General features: G+C 43.8%; 1 protein-coding gene across 1 annotated transcript; it reads right to left on the reverse strand.

Moving 5' to 3' along the window:
* Positions 1-979: 979 nt before the first annotated feature.
* LOC119266999 (protein NCA1-like) lies at positions 980-5,753 on the reverse strand. The gene is made up of 8 exons (XM_037548288.1): positions 5,592-5,753; positions 4,959-5,311; positions 4,638-4,866; positions 4,361-4,506; positions 3,200-3,287; positions 2,977-3,123; positions 1,529-1,678; positions 980-1,447 (listed from the first exon to the last, which is right to left on the reverse strand). The coding sequence occupies exons 2-8, from the start codon at positions 5,276-5,278 to the stop codon at positions 1,400-1,402; spliced, it is 1,128 nt and encodes a 375-aa protein (XP_037404185.1). The 5' UTR covers positions 5,279-5,311; positions 5,592-5,753; the 3' UTR covers positions 980-1,399.
* Positions 5,754-12,203: the final 6,450 nt, after the last annotated feature.

Genomic DNA, 12,203 nt, shown 5'->3' on the forward strand with positions numbered 1-12,203 from the left:
CGCGCTGGAGCGCCAAAATTAGGGCGACGGCACGATGTTAAACGCGCACGGTCATGAAAATGGATCGGCCCGTTGGACGCACTGCCGACTCAAAACTAAAAGAGGACGGACGACGGGCGGGCGGCCGACCCAAACGGACAAAAAGCGAACAAAAATGCTGTCCGTTTGGGTCGGCCCCGTTGGTGTTGCTCTAAAACCGGCCAGCCAAGGAGGAGTTGTTCTAAGTGACTACTGTTCAGTGCATGAATATATACCTTTTCCACTTTTGACCCGACCAATCGACCTATCCAACCCAATCCACTCCAATCTCCTCAAGCAATTTCATTCGAAGCTGTCACTTGAGTTGTTAGCCAGTTCGATAGTTCTTCTGATTTATACGACGCTAATTAAGCACTCCTATTCTGCCCCTAGAAAACAGAGCACTTTGATTCTGGAGATACATTAGTTCGGTCAGAGCAACACGAGAACTACTAGCGCATACGGACAGTCAATACACTTACACACATGCACATATATGCATAAACAGTTACAACCTGCTGCTGCTGCAGGTCAGAGGTCTCCAAAGAGAAGATCAACTCATGTGACAGACCTACTACTTTTTAATCCCCACGAGCGCCCGCCCAACTGCCCAAGCCTCATTGTCAAACGAAGACCCGTTTGTCAGACGATATGAACACCATCAACACTCAGTTTCTTGCTGACTTCAGTTTAGAGATTCTATTCCTGATTATATGACTATATATAACAATGCTACCAGTCCTAATATTATGCAATCAACTTACAGAAAACTCAAACGAAATGGCCAGACCATAGCACGTTTCCCTACTTCTTATTCTCCACGAGCGCCCGAGCATCTTTGCCAAGCAAGACCTGGCTAGCTAGCGTCTTGTCAATTAAAGACCCGTTCGTCACAAGATACGAATTCAAGACCTGAGCATTTTTCCTTCTTGCTGACTTTATTTTGGAGATTCCCGATTATGACCATAATAATAATATTATGCAGACAGCTCGACAGAAAATTCAAGCAAAATGGCCAGATTCTAGCAGTTCTATGTGTGTTATTGTCGATATACAACGGGGTCGATCGGATTCAACATGCAACAAGGAGCTTCAGACAAGTTTCACCTTACCCCTGTTGTTTCGGCTTGGGAGAAGACCACAGGGAGCTAGCTAGAGCCTGGAGCATATATTGGCGACACTGAAGAGAACTCTCCTAGAATACGTACAACGCGGCCTTGTTTAAGATTGTTTGTGCCACGACAGAGGTTGGAATTACACACAGGGCGCAACCATTCTAGAGCACCTCCCTCCTCCCTTATGCACCATTCCATATTGCAACACAACAACGATGCGGTCGGTCGAACCTCGTTATGGATAGTACACACTGGGACCATCTGTCTTACTTGTCGTGCAATTGCTTCTGCAGGAAGTCGAGAACCGAGCACCGCTGTAAAAAGTAGAGACGGAAAGTTAGGCCGGAACAACATGTGTCAGGAATCAAAGATGAAGGGGTAAAATTAGTAGCTACCCGTTGTTCTAGGCTAGCTTGCTCAGAATCTAGCTTCAACTTCTCAAGGCACTTGATTGCTTCCTCAAAACCCTCGACAGCCGCATCTTCGTTACCGAGGTTTCTATCAACATCCGCGACTTTGGCTAGAGAGGTTGCTAGATCAATGACCTACAACGAACAACCGTCAGATTGTCAGGTAATAGCAGCTAAAGCAAACAGCACCATGCAGCATAGTCCATAATTCAATGTAACAATTTGTAACTTCCAAGCGGAAAAAGTAAAAGTCTGGGTGAATAAATAAGGGTATTCGGTAAAAGTACTGAATTAAAGTACTTTAATTCCGTAAAAGTACTGAATCGAAGTACTCCTACTTGTTCAGACCATGTTATTTTTAAAAGAGCATTCTCAATCAATCACGGAGATTCATTCCGTAAAAGTACTGAATCAAACAAACAAGGTAATTTCTAAATGACATTTTGCACACTTCAGTTTGTCCACTAAAAAATAAGACACCTTAGGATCCTAGTGTATGAAGTAGGTACCAAGGACAAACTTGACCAACACTTGTATTGAAGCATATTCTTCATCCATTTAGAATAAAGAAGATTGGTTATTCAAGAATAACGCCTTAGGAAATTAAACATGTTCACCACTATGCAATCAAAACAGGAGCTTCCATAAGAAGCATATAAAGTTTTATTTTGCCAACTTCCTGAGCCTATTAGTCTTATTTCTTTCCTTTCCCTTCACATCCATTATCACATATTTTCATACTATAAATGAACCCTGTATCTTTGTGCGTGGAACGCGAAGAATCACAAAAAAGACTTCAGATAACAGGTGGCAGTTTTCAAGTTATTATGCCTTCGCAAAAAACAAAAAGAATTTTTTTGCTATTATGGTAAACAACACAACCAAAGTTACATCACTTAATTTCCTATAGCTCGACTATGTCCCTTCACATCCATTATCACATATTTTCATACTATAAATGAACCCTGTATCTTTGTGCGTGGAACGGAAAGAATCAGAAAAAAGACTTCAGATAACAGGTGGCAGTTTTCAAGTTATTATGCCTTCACAAAACAAAGAAAACTACTCTATCTATTATGGTAAACAACACAACCAAAGTTGCAGCACTTAATTTCCTACAGATCTATTATGGCCTAGCACTTGATTCCATTGTAACCCTAAGACATTATACAAGACTGTTTCTTTGAGGAAGCCAACCAACAAAGTCCAGCAGTGGCCAAAAGAAACTGGACAAAAAAGGACACCCAAGGACATTTCTTAGTTAAGACAACTATGTATGTCGTTTATGTTGATGCTTAATCTTGAATTTTTAATGAATTACTCCCTCTGTAAAGAAATGTAAGAGCTTTTGTAGATCACTAAAGTAGTGATCTAAACGCTCTTATATTTCTTTACAGAGGGAGTACATGACAACATGTGAGCATAGCAATCACCTGGGAGGCCACAGCTGAATGTTCCTTTACTGAATTTCTGCGAACATCTAATGAACGGGCATAATAACTTCTTGCCGATTGCAGGTCCCCGCCATAGTAGCGAAGGTCTCCAACTTTGTTAAGAGAAACTGAGAGCGTATGGACCAACTGTAGAAGGAACCAAAAGCTCAGTCGACAAGGAATTTTACTGTCAAGACTGTATGGCACTAAATTAGAATACGACCTCAAGATCCTTTTTGGGCAATTTCGACAGAAGCTCGGCACTTTCTTCATAGTAAGTGATCGCTGAAGGCGCATCTCCCAAGGTCCGACTGAAAAACAGAGTCCCGTGATGAGGACCAGGGAGAAACCAGTGAGCAATGAGTTTGCTCATCAACTAAATAAGCAAATAAGGTCACCGTGTCTCGCTGTTATAATGTGTAATGAGTAGAATGAAGGAAGTATGAAATAACATTAGCTAAATCTGATGCAGAAAATTTGAAGTGCATTAATAACAGAAATTTTTTCACTAGTGGCATTAAGCATTGCAAAATTACTGATATGTGATGTGTCATTAAAAAGTAAACATATGAGTACATCATTGTCCAATACTTAAATTAAGAGAAATGAACTTAGCTATGATGAGACTTCCCATATTTCACTTTCCAAGGCTCAGAACATGCAGGTACTAGGATACATGAATAAGACACTAAGGACTGTTTTCAGAATGAGAAGTTGCTAGATCAGTGGCTATACCCACCAGTTGCCAGATTGTAAAATGATATAAGGCAAACTACACTGTCATTCATCTGTCTGTCCAATATAACAGATCCAGTTCAATAAATCATGCCTAAGAGTTGAAACCATACAATAATGGGAAGAACATTTTTAATGAATTACAGAGATTCATTGTGCAAAAGTACTGACTCAAGCAAACAAGTGGACCTCATTTTAATAAAGATGTGACACAAACAAGAAACCAGGCTGGAATATACAGCTAAACTATCAAGCAAGAATATCCACAGGGAATTATTGCAGATTTGCTGACTTAGGCCCTGTTCGGTAATGGTCCGCTCCGGGAATCTGCGGAGCGGGTAAATGGCAACTCCACCATTTTGACCTACAGCTCCGCCAACTCCGCTCCGGGAGCAGTGGAGCAGAGCGATGCCAAACAGCCCCTTAGACTAGAATGGGTTATGCAGAGCAGACACAAAGTGTTGAACCATTACTTTCTTTATTCTCAGGAGATCCAAGGCACACTACAACCTACCAGCCATTTAGTACAAAAAGTTCTAGCGGCACAGATTTTTTTTACCTAACCCCAATTTTCTCCTGGCGGTTTATTTCATAGGTTGCCATGGTGAAAACACTAGGAAGGGGAAGTAGTCAAGAAACAAGGTCATACCAGCAATCCCCGAGCATTCCCAACACTGCCCCAAGCTGAGAACACAGGTCTAGGTTATCTTCTGAAGATTTCAACTCCTCCCTGATGTCTTCTGCACACATACTGAGCCTCGACTTTGCACTTTCAATGTTCTGTGCGCGAAAAGCCTGGAGACAAAGAAGTTAGAGGCATCACTATAGCACCAAGGTCATCGATAAATTAGTACATACATACTGGATAACCATGCAATTTTTCACAGGTTAAAGAGCTCAAAATTGGAATTGATTTGATTACTGACCCTCATGGCTTGTTGCACTAGAAAAGCACCTCTCTCCATGGAGACATCCTCGTATATCACTTTGCTCTTGCCATCCGCTGCTTCCTTGCTTTCTCCAGCAAGCGATCTCTTGATTCGGGCATGACCGTCAATGAAGCGATCGACAAGGGCCTGGAGCTCGGTATCCGGCTCGATCCCCTCTATGTCAGCACCGCACAATGGGCAGTCCTTAAAGCGTGATATGCACGCCCTGCCAAGTTTCAACATCCATTCCAGTCAGGACACAAGCAAGCAAGGAAAAATGTCTGATCCAGATGCAAAACCCATGAGAAACGCACGCACTTGCAGAACTTATGTGAGCACGGCATGCATTTGCTGGCGTCGTGGAGCAGGGCCTGGCAGACCATGCAGCTAAGGGGGCCGAGCTTGAAGGTGTTGGAGTCGTAGCCGAAGGGGCACTTTGCGGGCACCACGCGAGGGTCCTCTTCTGCGCCCTCTTCTCCGGCGGCGCGGTCGGCGCCGCTCTCCTTGTTCTCGCTGCCATGACTCTTGCCAGTCACGGGGCACGCAGCGCCGCCGCCGCTCTTGTCGGGCTTCTTGTCGGATTTCATGGGGCACACGCCGCCGGTGGTGGCTTTCGCGAACGGGCAGAGCGAGCTCATGGCGATTGTCTCTTCGCAGGTGGCTCCCTGGCCCTGCACGGCACACATGGAGCGCGAGGCGTGTCAACGGAAAATGATGCGCCGAATTGGGCGAGCGGATGCGGTCTGGTCGAGGCCCGCGGGGAGCCAGCCGCGGAGCGAGGGGAGCCATCGGGCACCTACTTCGTTCTAGCTCGCCGGAGTCGCGCTCGCTCGCCCTAATCGACAGGGGCGATTGGGGATCGATTGATTTGAGCAGGGCGAGGTACGCAACGCAAGCAATCGATCCAAGGAAGGGGATGGAATCGAGTGGAAGGGGAGCGGGGGTGCTTACCGTGCGTGGGTGCGTGGGGGCGGGCGGTTGGATCGGCGGCGACGACGGCGACGGAGGCGGAGGCGGCGGGCGAGCCGAGCCGAGCCTCTTCTGATGGATGGATAGGAGCAGGGAAATCGAATGGCGGATGTAGGTAGAGGTAGAGGTAGAGGTACAGAGCTCTCTTTTCCCCTGCGCGACCCGCGACAGGACACGACGCACGGAAGAGGAGGAAAGGCGATGGATGGTGGGTGGGTGGATGGGCTGGGTCCACCGATCTGGACCCGAATGAATAACCATGGGCTTCGGCCTCACGCCGTTGCTCCATCTCGCTCTTTTTCCGGTAACATAGTGGAACCGTTCCTTGGACCTTTTTTTCGAATGGCCGAGTCGGTAGATTTTGAAATTGATGAAGTCGCCATAGATATCTCGTAGTCGATGGTGACATGATACCACTGAGTGGATAGCTCCCGAAAGATTTGTGCCAAGTTTCGAATGGCCGAGTCAGTAGATTTTGAAATTGATGAAGTCGCCATAGATATCTCGTAGTCGATGGGGACATGATAGCACTGAGTGGATAGCTCCCGAAAGATTTGTGCCAAGTTTAGAGCCTCCCCCCCCCCCCAAAGGCGCGCGGGACCTGATGCTTTTCTTGCACATTTTTATCAATGTGATTAGGACCTTCGTGGCAAGAAGGTGAGGATGCAGTGTTGAGCATTTTGAATCGGACGGAAAACCCCGGGAAATAAACCAGACAAAAGTAACATGTGCATCTTCCTTCACTCAGTTTTGTCATATAAGTTTATGTAATAATTAATGAACCAGGAATACTAAGCTAAATAGGAGCCACCATAATGATTTTCGCTTCTTCGTAAATTACACCACTACACACTCTAGATCTAACAACCGTCATAAAGCTCCAAATGGTTAGAACAACCCTTGTCTTCTGTCGCTTTTTTCTTCTAAACTTCAATTAGTTTTTGTTCTTTTGTGTAAGAGTTATTGTTCTCCATACGGCCAACCCCTGGTCATCTTTGGGCTTGGGTGGCATCCTAGCCTCTTCCTGTGCTTTTTTGCATTCTTCTCGTTCTGAAAAAAAATCGTCAAAATGCTCACGGTATTTTGAGCTTTGTAAATATGGATTTTCTATAAACCAAAAATATGCAGAAAACAACAACTTCTCTGGGCATTGAATAATATGTTAGTCCGGAAAAATAATACAAACTGCAATAAAAAGTTGCCAAAAGTGATAATATAATAGCATCAAATAATCAAAAAAATATAAATACGTTTAGACATATTAAGCCTCATCTTTAGTTTTCAGAAGATACACCTAACAGTATCTAGTGGAATCCTCAATAGAAGTCATGAAATATTTCTTTCCACCTTTTGTCAACATACCACACATCTAGCACACATATGAATGTATTAGATTTAATGGTGCCAATTGTCTTTCCTCGGAGGCCTTGTGAGGCTTTGCCAGGCTGATTAGCTTGAACACAAGCTTGGCACTCAAAGCCTTTGAGTAAGGTGGTTTCATAATTAACCTGCAAAAAAAGGTGGTTTCAAAATTAAACTGATACTGGATAACCAGGTCAGAAAACCAAAATTAATGTGACAAAGATGTGAATTCCAAATATTAGTCTCATCAGTACTAGTGCATACATGGTTCACTACTCTATTACAGAAGTCCTCCAAAGAGAGATGAAACAAGCCTCCACACTCGTAACCCTTTCCAACAAAAGATCCATACTTAGACATAACAACTTAACTGGACTCAAACACCAACTTGAACCAATCTTTCAGAAGACATGATCCACCAACGAGAACCTTCTTGATAGTAGGGAAATGTTGCACATTCTTTATCTGTGTGACCTGTCCTAAAATAAACTTCTGATTGGCCGTACCAATAACAGAAGCAGGTGACCCATTCTCCATTACGACGGTGGAATCCTGGTGTGTATGTTAAGAAATAAACAAGGATTTGTCAACACACACATGAATATTAGTAGTAGTGTCAACCCACCAATTAGTAAATTGACATACCAAAAGAACAATAGTTAAATTTGAAGGAAATATGCCCTAGAGGCAATAATAAAGTTGTTATTTATATTTCCTTATATCATGATAAATATTTATTATTCATGCTAGAACTGTATTAACCGGAAACTTAGTACATGTGTGAATACATAGACAAACGGAGTGTCACTAGTATGCCTCTACTTGACTAGCTCGTTAATCAAAGATGGTTAAGTTTCCTAGCCATGGACAAAGAGTTGTCATTTGATGAACGGGATCACATCATTAGAGAATGATGTGATTGACTTGACCCATCCGTTAGCTTAGCACTTTGATCGTTTAGTTTACTACTATTGCTTTCTCCATAACTTATACATGTTCCTATGACTATGAGATTATGCAACTCCTGAATACCGGAGGAACACTTAGTGTGCTATCAAACGTCACAACGTAACTGGGTGACCATAAAGATGCTCTACAGGTGTCTCCGATGGTGTTTGTTGAGTTGACATAGATCGAGATTAGGATTTGTCGCTCCGTGTATCGGAGAGGTATCTCTGGGCCCTCTCGGTAATGCACATCACTATAAGCCTTGCAAGCAATGTGACTAATGATTTAGTTATGAGATGTTGCATTACAGAATGAGTAAAGAGACTTGCCGGTAACGAGATTGAACTAGGTATTGGGATACCGACGATCGAATCTCGGGCAAGTAACATACCGATGACAAAGGGAACAACGTATGTTGTTATGCGGTTTGACTGATAAAGATCTTCGTAGAATATGTAGGAACCAATATGAGCATCCAGATTCCGCTATGGGTTATTGACCGGAGATGAGTCTCTGTCATGTCTACATAGTTCTTGAACCCGTAGGGTCCGCACGCTTAATGTTCAGTGACGATTGGTATTATGAGTTTATGTGTTTTGATGTACCGAAGGTAGTTCGGAGTCCCGGATATGATCACGGACATGACGAGGAGTCTCGGAATGGTCGAGACATAAAGATCGATATATTAGAAGGCTATGTTTGGACATCGGAATGGTTATGGGTGAGTTCAGACATTTACCGGAGTACCGGGGGGTTACCGGGACCCCCCGGGGAGTATATGGGCCTTATTGGGCCTTAGTGGAAAAGAGGAGAGGAAGACCAAGGTGGAGGGCGCGCCCCCTAGCCCAATCCGAATTGGGTGGGGGGTCGGCCCCCCTTCCTTTCCTTTCTCTCCCCTTTCCTTCTCTCCTACTCCAACAAGGGAAAGGGGGAGTCCTACTCCCACCGGAAGTAGGACTCCCCCCTTGGGCGCGCCATAGAGGGCCGGTCCTCCCCCTCCTCCACTCCTTTATATACGAGGGAGGGGGCACCAAGAGACACACAGGTTGATCTCTTAGCCGTGTGTGGTGCCCCCTCCACAGATTTCCACCTCGGTCATATCGTTGTAGTGCTAAGGCGAAGCCCTGCGTCGGTAACTTCATCATCACCGTCATCACGCCGCCGTGCTGACGAAGCTCTCCCTCGACACTCAGCTGGATCTAGAGTTCGTGGGACGTCACCGAGCTGAACGTGTGCAGATCACGGAGATGCCGTACCTTTGGTGCTAGGATCTGTCGGATCATGAAGACGTACGACTACATCAACCGCGTTGTCATAACGCTTCCGCTTACGGTCTACGAGGGTACATGGACAACACTCTCCCCTCTCGTTGCTATGCATCACCTAGATGGATCTTGCGTGTGCGTAGGAAAATTTTGAAATTACTGTGTTCCCCAACAGTGGCATCCGAGGCAGATCTATGCGTAGATGTTATATGCACGAGTAGAACACAAAGGAGTTGTGGGCGTGAGTATATACATATTGCTTGTCGTCACTAGTTGATTCTTGATTCAGCGGCATTGTTGAATGAAGCGGCTCAGACCGACATTACGCATATACATTTACGCGAGACTGGTTCTACCAACGTGCTTCGCACACAGGTGGCCAGTGGGTGTTAGTTTCTCCAACTTTAGTTGAATCAGATTCAATGAACATGGTTCTTTCTGAAGATCAAAAAGCAATCACTATACCGCGTTGTGTTTTTTGATGCGTAGGTAAGAATGGTTCTTGCTCAGCCCGTAGATGCCACGTAAAACTTGCAACAACAAAGTAGAGGACGTCTAACTTGTTTTTGCAGGGCATGTTGTGATGTATTATGGTCAAGACATGATGCTAAATTTTATTGTATGAGATGATCATGTTTTGTAACAGAGTTGTCGGCAACTAGCAGGACCCATATGGTTGTCGCTTTATTGTATAAAATGCAATCGCCATGTAATTGCTTTACTTTATCACTAAGCGGTAGCGATAGTCGTAGAAGCAATAGTTGGCGAGACGACAATAATGCTTCGATGGAGATCAAGGTATCAAGCCGGTGACGATGGTGATCATGACGGTGCTTTGAAGATGAAGATCAAAGACACAAGATGATGATGGCCATATCATATCACTTATATTGATTGCATGTGATGTTTATCCTTTATGCATCTTATTTTGCTTAGTGCGACGGTAGCATTATGAGATGATCCCTTACTAAAATTTTAAGGTATAAGTGTTCTCCCTGAGTATGCACCGTTGCGACAGTTCGTCGTGCCGAGACACCACATGATGATCGGGTGTGATAAGCTCTACGTTCATACACAATGGGTGCAAGCCAGTTTTGCACACGCGGAATACTCGAGTTAAACTTGACGAGCCTAGGATATGCAGATATGGCCTCGGAACACTGAGACCGAAAGGTCGAACATGAATCATATAGTAGATATGATCAACATTGTGATGTTCACCATTGAAAGCTACTCCATCTCACATGACGATCGGACATGGTTTAGTTGATATGGATCACGTGATCATTTAGATGACTAGAGGGATGTCTATCTAAGTGGGAGTTCTTAAGTAATATGATTAATTGAACTTAAATTTATCATGAACTTAGTCCTGATAGTATTTGCATATCTATGTTGTAGATCAATTGCTCGCGTATAGCTTCCCCATTTTATTTATGATATGTTCCTAGAGAAAACTATGTTGAAATATGATAGTAGCAATGATGCGGACTGAGTCCGTGATCTGAGGATTATCATCATTGCTGCACAGAAAAATTATGTCCTTGATGCACCGCTAGGTAATGGACCTATTGCAGGAGCAGATGCAGACGTTATGAACGTTTGGCAAGCTCGGTATGATGACTACTTGATAGTTTAGTGCGCCATGCTTTACGGCTTAGAACCGGGACTTCAAAAACCGTTTTGAACGCCACGGAGCATATAAGATGTTCCAAGAGCTGAAATTGGTATTTCGGACTCATGCCCGAGTCGAGAGGTATGAGACCTCTGACAAGTACTTTGCCTACAAGATGGAGGAGAATAGCTCAATCAGTGAGCATGTGCTCGGAATGTCTGAGTACTACAATCGCTTGAATCAAGTGGGAGTTAATCTTCCAGATAAGATAGTGATTGACAGAGTTCTCTAGTCACTATCACCAAGTTACTGGAACTTCGTGATGAACTATAATATGCAAGGGATGACGAAAACGATTCCCAAGCTCTTCGTGATGCTGAAATCGATGAAGGTAGAATTCAAGAAAGAGCATCAAGTGTTGATGGTTAATAAGATCACTAGTTTTAAGAAAAAGGGGCAAAGGAAAAGAAAGGGAACTTTAAAGAATGGAAAGCAAGTTGCCACTCCCGTGAAGAAACCCAAAGCTAGACCTAAGCCAGAAACTGAGTGCTTCTACTGCAAAGGGAATGGTCACTGGAAGCGGAACTACCCCAAATACTTGGCGGATAAGAAGGATGGCAAAGTGAACAAAGTTATATTTGATATAAATATTATTGATGTGTATTTTACTAGTGTTCATATTAGCCCCTGGGTATATGATACTGATTCAGTTGCTGTGATTAGTAACTTGAAACAGGAGTTACAAAATGAACAGAAACTAGTTGAGGGCAAGGTGACGATGTGTGTTGGAAGTGATTCCAAGGTTAATAAGATCCCATCGCACACTCTCTTTACCTTTGGGATTAGTGTTCAACCTAAAATAAATGTTATTGGGTGTTTGTATTGAGCATAAATATGATTGGATCATGTTTATTGCAATAAGATTATTCATTTAAGTCAAAGAATAATTGTTGTTCTATTTACATGAATAAAACCTTCTATGGTCATACACTCAATATAAATGGTTTATTGAATCTCGATCGTAGTGATACACATATTCATAACATTGAAGCCAAAAGACGTAAAGTTAATAATGATAGTGCAACTTATATGTGGCACTGCCGTTTAGGTCATATTTGTTGGGGAACATAGTAATTTCAAAAATTTCCTACGCACACGCAAGATCATGGTAATGCATAGCAACGAGAGAGGAGAGTGTTGTCTACGTACCCTCGTAGACCGGCAACGGAAGCGTTGACACAACGTAGAGGAAGTAGTCGTACATCTTCCCGATCCGACCGATCCAAGTACCGAATGTACGGCACCTCCGAGTTCTGCACACGTTCAACTCGGTGACATCCCTCGAGCTCCGATCCAGCAAAGTGTTGAGGGAGAGTTTCGTCAGCATGACGGCGTGATGACGGT

The sequence above is a fragment of the Triticum dicoccoides genome, chromosome 3A (assembly GCF_002162155.2).
Source record: "Triticum dicoccoides isolate Atlit2015 ecotype Zavitan chromosome 3A, WEW_v2.0, whole genome shotgun sequence".
Taxonomy (NCBI): Eukaryota; Viridiplantae; Streptophyta; class Magnoliopsida; order Poales; family Poaceae; genus Triticum; species Triticum dicoccoides.

Excerpts from the sequence above, each read along its gene's own strand:
- LOC119266999 (XM_037548288.1), bottom strand. The coding sequence starts at position 5,278 with ATGAGCTCGCTCTGCCCGTTCGCGAAAGCCACCACCGGCGGCGTGTGC. Across the intron at positions 4,507-4,637 it reads TAGTGCAACAAGCCATGAGG|GCTTTTCGCGCACAGAACAT; the intron begins GTCAGTAATCAA and ends CTTTGTCTCCAG. Across the intron at positions 3,124-3,199 it reads TGCCCAAAAAGGATCTTGAG|TTGGTCCATACGCTCTCAGT; the intron begins GTCGTATTCTAA and ends TTCCTTCTACAG.